The following is a 15,569-nucleotide window of genomic DNA, read 5'->3' as shown; positions in this document are numbered from 1 at the left end:
TACCATCCGAGGATGAGGCCACCTAGGTAATTAAACTGATGAACTGATTTGAGCTCTGATTCACCAATGGAGATACAGGGATGATGGAAGACTTCCTGAGGTGCTGGTTGATGGAGAACTTCTGTCTTCTTTAAGCTGACTTCCAGCCCAAAGAGCTCAGCAGCATCTGCAAAGCAGGATGTTAAATGCTGCAGAGCTGCTTCTGTGTGGGCGACAAGGGCAGCGTCATCAGCATAAAGCAGCTCCCAGACAAGATGATTTAAGGTCTTAGTGTGGGCCTTCAGTTGCCTTAGGTTGAAAAGGCTTCCATCAGTACGGTATCGAATATAGATACCGTCCTGATCATCGAGGTCTGCCGTGGCCCTTTGGAGCATCATGCTGAAAAAGATTGTGAATAGGGTTGGTGAGAGAACGGAGACTTGTTTCACACCATTAGTTATTCGAAAGGGCTCAGAAAGTGCATTGCCATATCTGATTTGGCCGTGCTGATCCTCATGGAGTGAGATGATCATTTTAAGGAACTTGGGGGGACAACCTAAACGTTCCAAAATCTGCCATAGACCTTTTCTGCTCACAGTATCAAAAGCCTTGGTGAGGTCGACAAAGGTTACATAGAGACCTTTGTTCTGTTCCCTACACTTCTCTTGCAGTTGTCTGAGAACAAATACCATGTCTGTGTGCTCCTGTTGGCTCTGAAACCACACTGACCTTCAGGTAGAATTCCTTCTGCTATAGCGGGTTCTGTTCAAGAGTACTCTTGCCAGGATTTTATCAGCAATGGAGAGCAGAGTAATACCATGGTAATTTGAGAAGTCTGATTTAATTCCTTTCTTCTTATACAAGGTGATGATGACTGCATCACAAAGGTCTGATGGTAGTTCGCCTAGTTCCCAACAGCGCACCACAAACTCATCAAATTTAGCATGGAGTGCAAGGCCCCCGTGTTTCCAGACTTCAAGAGGAATTCCATCAACCCCAGCTGCCTTGCCAATTTTCACCTGCTGTATGGCCTTGAGGGTTTCTCCTAAAGTGGGGGCAGTATCCAATTCATACTTCACCGGTTGTTGTGTAATGTACTGAATTGCTGAGTCTTGGACTCCATGGTTGGTACTCAAAAGAGTCTGAAAGTGTTCAGACCATCGATTCAGAATGGAGGTTTTATCTGTTAGAAGCGTTTGATCATCAGCGCCGAGTAGAGGGCTTTGGACCTGGTATGTAGGCCCGTATGCTGTTTTCAGGGCCTCATAGAATCCTTTGTGATCACCTGTATCTGCACATAATTGAGTTTTTTCAGCTAGATCGATCCACCACTTGTTCTGGATGTCACAGAGTTTCTGTTGGAGCTTGTTGCATGCAAGACCAAAGGCCGTTTTTCTTGCGTGACAGGATGGCAGTGCAAGGTGTGCTTGGTGAGCGGTTCTCTTCTTCCTCAACAATTCCTGGATCTCTTGATTGTTTTCATCAAACCAGTCCTTGTTCTTCTTGAGGGAGAACTCTAAGGATTCTTCAGAGGATTGCAGGATGCTGTTTTTAATATGGTGCCAGATTGTTTCAGGAGAGGAATATGCAGAATCTGTGGAATGGTTTTTGAGCCTAGTTTGAAGGTTTGCCTGGAATCTATCTCTTACTGTGGCTGATTGGAGATTGTTAATTTGGAGTCTTCTCCTTGGGATACTGCCCCTTTTAGGTTTGAATTTGAGATTGAAGTTGAGTTTGCAGCGTACAAGCCAATGGTCTGTTTGGCATTCTGAGCTGGGCATCACGCGGGTATGATGGACATCGCGGACATCTCTCCGTCGCACCAAGACATAATCAATGAGGTGCCAATGCTTAGATCTGGGGTGCATCCAGGTTGTCTTCAGACTATTTTTCTGCTGAAAGATAGTATTAGTGATGGTGAGCTGTTGCTCCGCACAGAATTCTAGCAGAAGTCGACCATTATCGTTGCAGTTTCCAACACTATGCTTGCCTAATATTCCTTTCCAGGCTTCAAAATTCTTTCCTACTCTGGCATTGAGTTGTGTGCATAAGGTATAGAAAAATGTAGAGTCACTTGTAACAGATACTGCCCACTTAAAACAGCATTCAACTGAATCGCATTTTGTGAAGGGACAGAATGGACAGAAGAGAAAGGTTTGCAATACAAACATAGAAGTTGTTTTATTTTTGAGCATATGATCTTTATTTAAACTGTTACATAGGAATAACTTCATAGAAAAAGATTTCTGAGTTGAATTTTTTCTTTCCTCCTATGTCTGTTCCAAGCTTTGATGTTCATACTTTAGTTCCCACACTCTACACAGGACATAGAAATATTTATGTACAATACGCTGAAAGGCACCTCGACATGACACCTTTATACATATTTGTAGGATATCACTTGCACAAATTGAAGTGAGAGCGGGGAGTATACAGTGAACACAAGTCATCAAGAATAATAATTATAAAAGAGGAAAAATAGAGTCTGGCATATGAAAGTTTCTTCATTATTTCTTAGTATATTTATAATAAACCAATTTCCTCTCACATTTTTCAGCTCTGTAAAACAAGACCTGTTTATCTTCCCAGAGTTTGTTTGTAAGACATACAATTCCAAGTAGCCATGTTTAAAGGAATTTTATAAACTATTTTATACTGTGGCATGATAATTTCCCTGTGTAGATGGTCACTGGACACAAAAGTTGTTTCTTTGCCAGGACAACACTTCTAGTTCTTGATAAGGATGATTTTGACCAGCTTTCAGGAAAAGCTACCACTTGGTTACATCCACGTTCAGTTCCTTTGCCAATGATCTATCCAAGTCACAGGGTTCATAGATGAAAATCTTGAGTGTTCTGCACAAAACCTCGAGAGATATCATCTCCTCCGCAATCAATATTACACTGTGAGTACATACAATTACAGTTTTGCAAAAATTAGTTTACCAGACAGCTTTACCCATAGGAAATTACCCTTTTTGCAGATAAGGAGTCTATTTGCCTGGGGACTCTTCTGTTTCTGGGAGCTGCCTGTGAATTCCATGATGATGAGGCCCAATGGAAGTAGAATTTTGCACCAGCAACACCCATGGCCAAGCTAGAAGCAGTGAACTTCAGCAGCAGCAGGCAGTTCTTTGTTCACAGGACCATCATCTCTGACTCAGTATCTCACAGGTTCAAATTTAGCAGATCTGAAATCTTTGAGTGTCTTTCTTTTTCCTCCTTTCTTAGTGTATTTGGAAGAAGTAAATGGGGAAAAAGAAAGCCCAGAAGAAGAACTTATACCAGGATATCACTTCTCTTGCTGCACCATACTACCAGCGTTATCATGGCACATGTCAACATGACTGGGATCAAGATCAGAGTTATGAGAATTTCATCTGGTGGATCTTCCCAGTGAACCTTTTCTGATGTACAGTTTGAAAAGAATTGTTTATGAATCCCAGTGATAAAGCCTTCTGCAAGGGGGTTTGGCCAAAAGCAACTTGCATTGTTGGCTTCACGTTCTGTGCACTGGGTAAAGTTGTCATAATACCTGGAAGAAGAAGAAAATTAAGAAAAGTTTAAATAGCATGTATATGTATATTACACTTAGAGAAAGTGTGCCATACAAAATCTCTAAGAACGCGTCTGTCATGTAGATACTCTACTGAAAGACCTTCAGTGGAAGCTGTAGGTACCAAATACTATACAGTGAGACAGAAGAACTGACTCACATGTGCTAATAAAACGTGAAATTCTGAGATCCTCGATGGACAACGGTCAAAACCTTTTCTTCTCTGTGCTGTTACTACAGCCAGGGCCTCCTGATGCCACTTAGGTAGAAGCAGAACTCCTTCACTAGAGACATCTACAGATTCTTTAAAAAATATACACACAAATGTGCCAAGAACAGGACATTTTGAACAAACTATGCATAATTCAAGCCTCAACTGCTCTTGGACATGATACTGTGCTGAAAGTTGTGATGTGACACTAGGACCAAGCTACAACATTCACTTTGTGTAAAAATTTTGGTTCTGTTTCACCCTGAGGCAGTAAGAAGATAATGGGAAAATAAACACACAGAAAGTTAGCTTTTCACAAACTTTCTCTTATTCCCAACTGCGGCAAATGTCCAGCAGGGAAAAAAAATAAATAAATAATTTCTAATTATATGTTTGTACTGCTAATGAAAGACTGTGACCTAACACTTGATTTCAACACAGCATGTGCTGAAATTTACCTGTCCTGTAATAACATATTTATGAGAATTGGCTACCCATCAGGAAAAAAATAGGAAACAATAAGCCTAAATGAGTAATCACATGGGTTTTGTGGTGTTATTATAAGTAAAAGAAATTCAAGAAGTGAATGGATATGGGGGAGGGGATCAGAAAACAAAGAAAACTAAGACTGTCTGGTCAGCACATGAATAGGGAAAGAAATAAGGAAGCTGAATTATTGTCTGTTGCATTTCTTTCAGTCCTGCGTGATTCCATAAACTCACTTCAAAGGGAAATTAAAAATAGAGAGGGCAAGAAACCACATGACATCTCAAGGGACAGCATCCTGTACTATTATCTAAAGACCCTACCCTCCCTTACAGTACATATAAGTATGGTAACCCCTGACGAATGACTCATTCTGACATTAAGTCCTACAGGGGATTAATGTTGACTCAATCCTTTGCTGTAAAGTAGTGGAGGGGAGACATTCAGTGTCTGGGTAAGACTGAAGTCTACTGTCTACTGCCTACTGCCTGTATGTCAGGTGAAATGTCTGCCTGCCTGTGCTACAAACACATAGGTTGAGAATACAGGCTGTCAAGCATCTAAATTCTCAGGGCTGTGTTCACAGAAGAAGAAAAAGCCTCACAGAAAGGCCCTTCTGCAAGCTCCTTGCAGTTGTCATTCTCAGGGAGTTTGAGCTCATGCCACTTCATTCATAAGCAAATACACTGGATGATCTAACGAGCCCAGACTCTGGCTTAAAGATGCACATATGTATGATGTATGTATATTTTAAGAAAAACAACTAGAAAGGAAGCTTTTGTGACATCAGCAGCCACTGGAAAACATCAGGAAATAAGCTAAAAATAAAATACAAATATTAGCTGTTTGCTATTTTAATAGTGTCATTCCTCTATGTGACCTGGTAGCATCCATTCCTTATGTCCTTGGACTAAATTAGAAACTGAAGATGTCTAGTGGAATGTGGGAGAGACAGTCCCAGAGGACCTGAAGAATAATACATCTAAAGGCAAGGTTACAAGGTTCAACAGACTACAATGCAGAGATGAAGGAGCATCCAGTTGCCCAGACAGGTCAGTGTTCCGTCTAGCGCAGGATCCAGGGAGTGCTGAACTCTGTCCAGCCCTGCTCTGGGCCATGATCTCAAGGGCATACTTAAGACGACAGTGGCTGCTTCAGTTCGCCACTGCCACAGCCACCTCAATAAAAAAACAACAATAAATCCTGGTGATCTGAGCACAAAAGTACTCTAAACTGAAAGATTCAATGATATAAATTTTTTCTTTTGTTACTATTTTTCCTCTGTGTGTAAAATCCTACAGAAAATTCACTATTCTTCAAGAATTCTGTAGAGTTTTTTCATAAATGTTAGATGGTGTAAACAAAAATATTTCCCACTGATTTTTCATTTCAAGTACAACATAGCTAGAAAAACCTGGTTAAATGTTGAAAAAGGCAGATAAAAAATAACTTGGGGAATATATTGTATTTGAAAGACTTAATCCCCAAGAGCCAAAGTAGAATAAAAATGTTATCTTGTAGTTTGAATTCCTTACCATTTTGCCTTAAATTCCCATCTGTTAAAAAAAAAAAATATGGGGGCAAAAAAAAAGCTACCTGCTCTGTAACTGCTTGTTCACACAATTGTGAGAATGTAGATAAAAGAAAATGTCATATATTTGAGAACTGCATGTCTGCCAGTAAAGCTGAATTCACTTAAATATTTATGTAATTTAATAACTTAGAGTTTATGCACTGCAAGAGATACTTCATGTAAAAAATATATATGGTACTGTGGTACTGCATGGTACTGTGGAAGAGCTGCCTCAAAAGGGAGCAACTGCATCCTCATCACTCCAACATGGGTGTTTTGTAGCTGATCAACTGGTTTGCAAGTTAATGGGCTTTTTTAAGAGGGAGGTGGGGATTAATGGATATTTAATTCCAATTTGATTCTCCTATGCTTAATTCTTTTATGCCTTATGTAATTCTCTTTATTTGAATGGTAAAGGTTGAAGTTGCAAACCTTTTCATTCTGTATAATAAAAAAGGCTATCACAAAAAACACCCTGGCTTTTGAATTATTTCAACAGAAACCCCTAAGTTACACAATTTGTGAAAGGAAAGAACAAGAAATTACAGTTTTTACTTATTCCCAGAACCAGTAGTTGGAGAGCACACTGGAGCTCAAGCTCCTTCGCCTCTCAGATTATAAGGTGATGTGGGAAGGTTGTTATTCTTTGTGCTGAGTCACATTTTCCTCTCTTTCAGGCTAGCTACAAGGACTCTAGTTAGTACTCAGAAAAGGTATTACACTGTGAACCAGGTCACAAGCTTTGTGGTGAATAGGCTGAAAAATTATTATGTTTCAACTGAGCTAAGTAGTTCAAAACCAGAAAAAAGAAACTAAGCATATTCTGAGCAGCAAAATTCATATAAAGATGTGCTTTCCCCTGATACGCTCAGGACAACTGTAGTTCTTATTGGAGAACCAACTCTGCACATTACTGAAAATATCCACTTTCAGAGAACATGAAATATAATTCCTTTTGGAGCAATCTCAGATGTGTAAGACATTTGTCATGAAAGACAATTTTCAATATTCTAGAAAAATACTTCATTTTCAGAGCACAAACACTTTTCTGCTGTACTTTATGTTTCCAGTAAAACAGATAATAACAACTGTGTGGTTAGGTTTTTTCATAAAAACTGTGGAAAATTTTATTTTGTGAGTATTTTACCCATGAGAAAGCACAGTTTTATATGTTTACCTATAGCCAGGAACCCGGGCAAGAGGCAGTTATTATGAGGAATGCTAGTGCACACATTTGTCTTAATTGGACAGCCTTTCACAGAGTGTCCACTCAAACTATTTAAATAGACAGCTGGATGTATTATATCTTATCTGTCTCAGGGTACATAAGCCTACCACCTAGGGCACTTCTCAGTCTAAGTGGGGGCTTGAATCTCATCTGTAGTTTCCCACATCACCAGGGAGGAATGTGGTAAATTCTTGCTCCTTCTTCCTCAACATACCTGTGCAGGAAAATTGCAGAGATGATCGGTTTCCAAAAACACAAAAAATAAAACTCCCTCCTCCAAATTTTCATGAGACCAAGAAAACAAATAGATTGCTTAATTAAGTTTCAACAAATAAGCATTTTCCAAAGCAAAATTGTTTTTGCAAAAATCCCCAAACAATTATCAAAAAGCCGAATACCATATATATGCTACTTAAGACAGACCTTTGAAGGCATTTTCTGGCTGCAGCCAGTAGACTCACTGTCAGTTCCAACAGAAGACTTTTTCCACCTCTCCAGCACTTGTGGACAGACCACCCCAGAGACTCTCAGCACACACACAGCCAGGGATGTTTTGTCATTGCTTAATGATGTAGGTCAAGAATTTAAAAGCAAAACAACTACCACACTTCCACTTTTCCACTTTACATAAATCAACTTCAGTATTAATGATATAAATATGGAAGGGTATTGCAGGATATATAATGCATTATGAGTAATTTTTGTTATTTAGAGTCCACTAAGTATTCAGAGAATACAGGGAAAATTCTCTCTAGCATAAATGAGTCTTGATGCAAATCAGATAATAGATACATCAGGGACACTCACTGCTGTTACTCTACATCCTGGACAGAAATCTAGAGGCACTCTTCCAGTACACTACAAGTCATGTGGTGTATTTTAATAAAGATGTTAAAGATGTTTCAAAACTATTTGTTTTCCCCCAGATGGTTCAACCAAAAATTTCTTTATACATAGTCATATATTAAATTGAATTATCATCTTCATAACCTCTGCCCAGTCTGGAATAAGAAATGCTGCAATAATAAAAACAAATATCATATGATGAGGAAGGTGTTTCTTACAGCATTTGTGGAGGCAGGAAGTACCAAACAACCTCAGAAAAATAAGAAGCCTACTCTTGCATGAGACACATCAAGATCGTATAGAATTTCAGGGTGTAACAGTGTGGATGAAGTTCAAATAAGGATCCAAACCATAAGATAATTATCTTCTGAGGTTTCATCATCATATTAAAAGGAAAGCTTTAGTTTTATAATCAGCTATGAGAGCCTACAAATATAGTGGAATATTTACGAGTTTTTCGCATTCAACATCTCTCCAAACAGATTTGTGGCTGTATCTCACCATTGCTTTAATCACATATCTTCTGCCAAGATGAGTATTCTCACAGACATATTTTTACTTCCCTAATCAGATCAGATCTACTTTTGTGCAGCTCCAATATAGAGTTCAGCCTGAAGAAAATAATGCACTACAAAACATAAGGAAAAAAATTAATGTGTGTATGGGGGAAAGGCAAAAAAATAGTTTAATGACAACATTATAAAGTATAGTTTACTCTTATGCCACTAAATAATGGACATCATGACAAACTTACTCGCTTGGGTTGAAAATAATAAATACATTCTGGTGCCCTTTGAAATAATTACAGATCTCCACCCTTAGCTTCAACAACTGTCTGGAAAATGAAAAATCATTGAATAAATCTAACTGAAAACCCTAAAATGCAGCTTTCCTTTCCATCTAGATGAACCAAGCTGACAGGTAAACAGGGAAAATGTGGCTCTAATCCAGATCAGTGCTACACAGCTGTGCCTCCGGAGAGCCATTCAAAACAAACACCTGTGAAGACAGTAATTTTTCTGACCAACAGACAAAAACTCACAGGAAAAGAAATAACAGAAGATCCCTTCTCCCTCATTGCAGCTTACATCTACAAATAACTGCTTTTTTCTATTTCTAAGAGGATATGCAAGTGTCATCTACTGAGTGGAAGCTGTTATTAGATTTCACTTAGTCCAAAGTAGCACAAGCCTTTTATAACACCACAGAACTTAAAGTGGAAAGAGAAGAGAGAATTATCTGGTGATATCCAGCTGTGAAATAGAAATCAAGGCTCAATTATGTCTACACTTTAGAAACACCCACTGCAGCATCTCCACAGATTGAAAAGGAGAAAAAAAAACCACAAACCCAAACAATTAATTTACTTCTAAAGTTGAACTTTTCATCATAATTTCCATATCCCTGGTTTATGATTACATAATTTTTATGATCATGTAAAGAATGTTCATTTTTTCTGATTACTTATGGAAAATGGGTTTATATACACTAATAAAATTCCTGCAATTACAAAAGCCACTTGCTCTGGGAGGAGAGTGTTCTTTTCCAAGTGGAGCACAAATAATGGGAAACAAAAATCAGGCCATTAGTTACAGATCTTAAGCTTCAGTTAAAGAATAAATTATTTTTGTAGTTTTGCCTAGTAAACGTATTCTTTAAAATTGCAATCTATGCATGGACAGTTCACAAACAAGACCAAAACCGATGAAAAATTAACCATAGAATCAGAGGAAAAGTAACAACATTAAAAATTAATTTATGGTATAGCACAGAGGAAGAGCCTAATATAGAAAAGTTCTGCTTAACTACTATTGAAGTACATGATTATGTTTTAACATGACCTTGACAGAACAGCACGTACACCATTGAATTTTTTTCCTTTCTTATGTCTTCCCCTCTTACTTGTGATACTAAAGACATATGCCCTCTCCTTACTAACTTCGTCTTGTGCTTTGTGGCTTCCTGAGACTGTTCCAACGTGTCACACACACAACAGAAGCCAATGGTGGACCCAAAGGGCCCTACTCCTTATCCACAACTGTTTATTAAATATTTGAGCATTGCAATACTCCTTGGAGTTGCTTAAGGGCAAGTCAGGAGCCTTCTAAGTAAGTGCAAAAAATATTATGTCAGGAGATTTTGGATGATGTTCAGTAAGACTGTCTGCAGATCAGGAGAAGAGGGGCCCAGCATCTTGAGACTGTCACCTGGGAGAGGTAGCTGGTTCTCAGCTCCTGAATCTGCTGAGTTTATTCAACTTCTTATTGGGTCCAACAGTCAACCACATGACTAATACCACAGGTAGTCTGGAGCAAGAAAATCTATTTTTTCTCTCTGTTGAGCTAATCTGTTACTTTATGTTCATGGTTGATCCATTTAGAAAACAAGAATGTAGAAACTGTTTTGCAAACCAGAACAGAAGAAACAGAAAAGTTTGTATTAAGTTTTCATTTTCATAACACATTTATCTTTCTGTTTTCATTGCATCTAAAAATATACTGTCCGTTATATATGCATTGCATAATTCATACCAGCCTATCAAGTTATGCCATATTATTTTACCACTAAGCAACTTTAGACAGAAATCTTATGCACTGCTTATTTTGAAATAAAGCCTTTAATAATAAGCTCCATGAAGACTGTTTTCTATTACTGATCTTATCATAGTAAATTTCAAAAAGGTTAGGAAAGGTGTTGAAAGACCATATTAGCTGACAGTCCTGAGATTTAACAGCAGAGTGCTTTCTAACATCACCTCTAAATTGCTTACATTATTTTTTGCAAGAGACTTTACTCATTAGGATTATTATATTCTCATATCTCTAACTATTTGTTAATTGACTCAGTAATGTAAGCACTGACATACTGATGCCACCTTGTGAGTGCAAGCTATCAGCCATTAGTCTGAGGATCTACTGCAGTACACATCAATTTGGTTTACAGCACCCTTGCTAAAATATTGTAACTGGTGTCTTTTGGGGGCCTTAACTTCATCAATGTTGAAAACTCTTTTAGAACTTCAAGAAGAAAATATTGATGTTTACATCAGTGACCTCCTGGCAAATGCCAGATTTCACTCTCTTTTTGAAACAAAGACTCATGAGAAATAAATATAACACGTTAAAACTTGCTGAAAAAAGCACTTGAACAACTGAAATCTGATATTAAAAACTAAAAAGTTTTCAGCTATTGGTAATGAAAAGGTAGTTTTTTCCTACATAGCAGCAGGCTCAGAAGATCCTCCTCTTTTTTCACACTGATAAAACTTCATAAAGATTTGCAAAATACTTTGTAAACTTAAGAACAGAAAGGTTTGAGTTCTTAAAAACCTTGAAGAGATGGAGAATGGGCTGAAAAAGCACACTATTCTGGAATGATATGGTCATCATTGTTTTTTCAATGGAAGACCCAATATCTCCTGTTGTTTAACAAGAAAGAAACAATTATCTTTGATGAAGAACAAATGCCAATTGTTTTCTCTTCTCCCCATTCCTCAGCGCTGGTATTCCTGAACTGTGGCTTTTGTAGACTGCAATTACAACACATATTGTAGTATAAATAACAAATGCATAGCTTTAGTTCACCAAATCTGAGCTCTTGGTAGTTTGTGTATTTAATTCAGCAGCCTCCCCAAAGATTGTCAGTTTTCTCCTTATCCTCTACATTAAACCCATATACTGGTTTCAAGAGAGTTCTTCAAAGCAAGGTTTAATTTGAAAAAAGCAAGATTTTTCGGTGTCTAAAATGAAAACCCAAGAAATCTCATCAGCTGAAAAGTTGATAAGGCTTTGCTAGTTTGTAGCATAGCTATGTCTACAATATGCTGCAGAACAAAGTCATTACTTTGCATTTGTAAGCAAAGTGGTCTGCAAGTCGGCACAGAATTCATAAATGGCAGTGTTCTTAATACAGCATTAAAATTCAGAAGTCAGAATGATTCATTAAAAATTCAACATCTAGGAATGTTTTTTCACCACTCTTCTGCATCATGTAACCTGGCCACAGCAGACACAGACTTAGGAATGCATTGCTATAACTGCACTACAGAGAGAAAAAGTACTAGAAATGAGTATCCAAAGCCATAAACTTATTCAGTGCCTCACCTGGAGTTATCAAATATACATTTTATTTTCACAGCCATGGATTGTATAAAATTTGCCTCTCCTAGTAGTAAAGGCAAAGACTGTAACTGCACTAAGAAACCATATTTCAGCCTCTTCATCTATCAAGAGGAAAGCAGTTATAGGGGAATGAAGTATTCTTGCCTCATGTTGAACCCTGGTGTCTGAATTCAAAGCAACCACTTTATTCATATGCATCAGGACATATTCTTATCTACATAATGTAAACCAAAGCTCATATATTCATATGAAAGTAATGGAGATTGACCTGAAATACAGTTCCTCTTAAAGATATTCTACTATAGCCCCATTCAAGGGCAAGCTGTGACTTTGCATTAACTTCACAGCAACTTGTGTCTAGAACAGCTGATCCCAAACAGCACGTGAATGTACACATTCTCAGCATAGCTCTGTACCAGGCAATTTGGTGAGACTTTATGAACTTTAGTGTTCTTTCATTCCCAATTTTTCAAATAATAGATGGTACACATTACCATTTCTGCAATGAAAAATTGCTATTGTCAGCTACCAGAATGATGGCAACACAACCGCTCAAATACGGCATTCTTTTCCATTGTTTTACTTGTTCACACTTAACTGATTTATAAGATGCTTTACTTTGCTTTTGAAAAGAAAAGCATGAGTCACAGAAGGAAAATAATAGGTTCTCGGGGGTAACCAGCCTGATTTTGCCACTGCTGCCATTACCACTAGGAGATTTTAGAAGGCTTTTTAATACAAAATTACTGTATGTTTTTATATGTAGAAAGGTGAAAGAAAGGCAGTTAGAAAGGATTAAATATCAGTATTAGCTGCATTTTGCTGAGAGCTTAAAAAAATGCAACAACTGTATCTATAAGAAGCTCAAAGAAAGACGATCCTACCAAAGAAGACCAAATGCTAGCATCTACCACACCAGTCCTTTTTCTACATTCCACAACACTTAATGGTAAATAAGCTACACTGACATGAGGCCACACAAAGTGCAGGTTTGTTCAACCTTCCTTCACAGAGACACTAAGCTGACAAAGAATACTTTCTTCTACAAAATCTGAACTGACAAAACTGCAAAGGCTTACAGCAAGCTAAATAAGGAATTTTGGTTCCCATTCTCAGCAAATCTTCAGGGGAAAAAAAAGAATTACTCTTCAGACACATACAGAACTTAGGCAAAAACATTGCAGAAAATAAGCAGCAGATCAGGCAACAATACAACGACCTTCTGTCATGCAAGCATATTTGTGATTTGCAGCATTTTTATCCTGACTTGGTCCAAGGTAAAGCATAACCAATGTACTAGTCTGTCTACAGGGATACAAACCCTAACACAAATACAGACATGTCCCTCCTACATGACAGAACTGAGGAAGAGTGGGACGTCCTTTAATCAGTATTCTTCTAGACCTAAGATCACATGCGGTGGTCACTCAAAGGTCCAGTTTCAGGCAGCCCCAGGTTGTCTTTCATGGGAGAAAATCACACACAAAAATCCAAAATTGATACTTTTCTGATAACGTTGAAAAGAATGAATAAAAGGTGTCTGCTTTCTAATTATGAGACCATTACTGTGGGAACATATTAGCTCACACGAATCAGAGTCTCACCTTAGCCGCAAAACAGGCCCAGTGGTTTGTCTGAGATTTTTTACCAGTGATTTTTACTGAGATTTAATACTAAGGAATATCTGGACCCTATCTGGAAGGAAACAAAAGAGGTGATTACCTGGGAAATGAGAAGGCTGAGGTACTAAATTATTTTTTTTACTTGGCCTTCACTGGCAAATTCCCCAGTCACACTGCTCAACTCACAGAAGGCAAAGGGACTTGGAGAACAAAGAAGTACCCATAGTAGAAGATCAGGTTCAAAACCATTTAAGGCACCTGAAGGTCCACAGGACCTGATGAGATGCATCCACAGGTCCTGAAAGAACTGGCAGAGGAAGCGGCCTGGCCACTATATGTCACATTGGAGAAGCCACAGCAGTTTAGTGAAGTTCCCACTGTCTGAAAAAGAGGAAATATAGCCCCCATTTTTAAGAAAGGAAATAACAAAGACCCAAGGAACTACAGGCCAGTCAGTCTCACCCTGGTGTCCAGCAAGATCATGGACCTAATCCTCCTGGAAACTATGCTAAGTCACATGGAAAAAAGAAGGTGATTGGTGACAGCCAACATGGCTTCACTAAGGGCAAATTGTAGCTGGAAAATTTGGTGGCCTTCTCTACAAAGAGGTTACAGCATTGGTGGATAAGAGAAAAACTGACATCATGTACCTGCACTTGTGCAAAGCATTTGACACTGACCCACACAACAGCTTTATCTCTAAACTGGAGAGACATTGTTTTGACAGATGGACCACTTGGTGGATGGTCACCCTCAAAGAGGTGCAGTCAGTGGTTCAATGCTCAAGTGGAGACCAGTGGCGAGTTGTTCAGCCTAGAGAGGAGAAGGCTTTGGGAAGACCCTATAGCAGCCTTCCAGTACCTAAAGGGCACCTACAAGAGGGCTGGAGAGGGATCATTTACAAGGGCACCTAGTGAAAGGACAACAGGGTACGGCTTGAAACTGAAAGAGGGTAGGTTTAGATCAGATATAACAAATAAATTCTTTACTATCTGGAATAGGTTGCCCAGAGAAGCTGTGGATGCCCCATACCTGGAAGTGTTCAAGACCAGGTGGGATGAGGCTTTGAGCAACCTGGTCTAGTGGAAGGTGTCCCTGCCTACGGCTTGGAAACAAATGATCTTTAAGGTCCCTTCCAACCCAAATCATCCTGTGATTCTGTGGTTTTCCCAGTACATTCTTCTTCTGTAGAAGTTTTGACATTAGCAGTTGGATGCAATCAGCATCTAGATCAGGCTTCCTGCAGCAGTCAATGGGGAAGATGAAAAAACTTAAGATAACTGCCCAAGAAAATGACAGTTTGGAGGGTTCTTACATACACACTCAGCCAGCAGAGGTTATTAGTTCCAAGCTTTAAGAAGTGGGGGTATATAATTTCATCTTAGACTGCATATGATTCTTCCAGAGTTTGCTTTCCCATCGATCTTAATGGCATCTGGCTTTCTTTTATGTAACATTTTACTAAGTTTCTTTGAGAACTAGGCACTTTTATGATTAGTTTCATTGGGCCACATTGTAACAGGCAAAACTCCCATTGACTTTAAAATTGAGCAACAGCTTTAGGATTACTTTTCCAGAGCATTACATGAAATTTGGCTTTAGTCATACAGATTTTTTTCCTTAATTCCTTTTTCAAATCTTTGACATCTGTACAGAACATGGGTGGACTCCTTTGTCATCTTCAATGGGATTGAAAACTATTGTCTCTACAGAATTCATCTTTCATGTAAAGCTTTGTGGGGAAACTACGCTGAGCTGTATAGAAAAAAAAATAATTGTTCAGTTAGCAGTTCTGTTAGCACAGACCTTGGACCATGATCACAGCAAAGCAGGGAATTCTATCAGGCACACAGATACTTTCAATGAACCTGCTTCAGATATATAATTAAAGAAAAATTTTGCCATTCCCTATTCTGCTAAGAACTGAAATTTAAAACTTTGGAAAAAA

At 38.4% G+C, this 15,569-nt stretch overlaps 1 protein-coding gene across 2 annotated transcripts in view; it reads right to left on the bottom strand.

Annotated features, from left to right (window-relative positions):
* Positions 1-2,134: 2,134 nt before the first annotated feature.
* Positions 2,135-15,569, bottom strand: part of LOC135419893 (receptor activity-modifying protein 3-like) — a 41,816-nt gene continuing 28,381 nt past the window's right edge. For both annotated transcript variants that reach the window (XM_064666828.1, XM_064666838.1), the window contains one exon: positions 2,135-3,513. In XM_064666828.1, coding sequence (XP_064522898.1) covers positions 3,258-3,513 — 256 coding nt within the window. In that variant the 3' untranslated portion in view covers positions 2,135-3,257. The remainder of the gene's footprint in view (positions 3,514-15,569) is intronic.

The sequence above is a fragment of the Pseudopipra pipra genome, chromosome 1 (assembly GCF_036250125.1).
Source record: "Pseudopipra pipra isolate bDixPip1 chromosome 1, bDixPip1.hap1, whole genome shotgun sequence".
In the NCBI taxonomy this organism is placed as follows: domain Eukaryota; kingdom Metazoa; phylum Chordata; class Aves; order Passeriformes; family Pipridae; genus Pseudopipra; species Pseudopipra pipra.
Note: the sequence above shows the minus strand (reverse complement) of the source record. Positions and strands in the feature narration are given on the sequence as shown.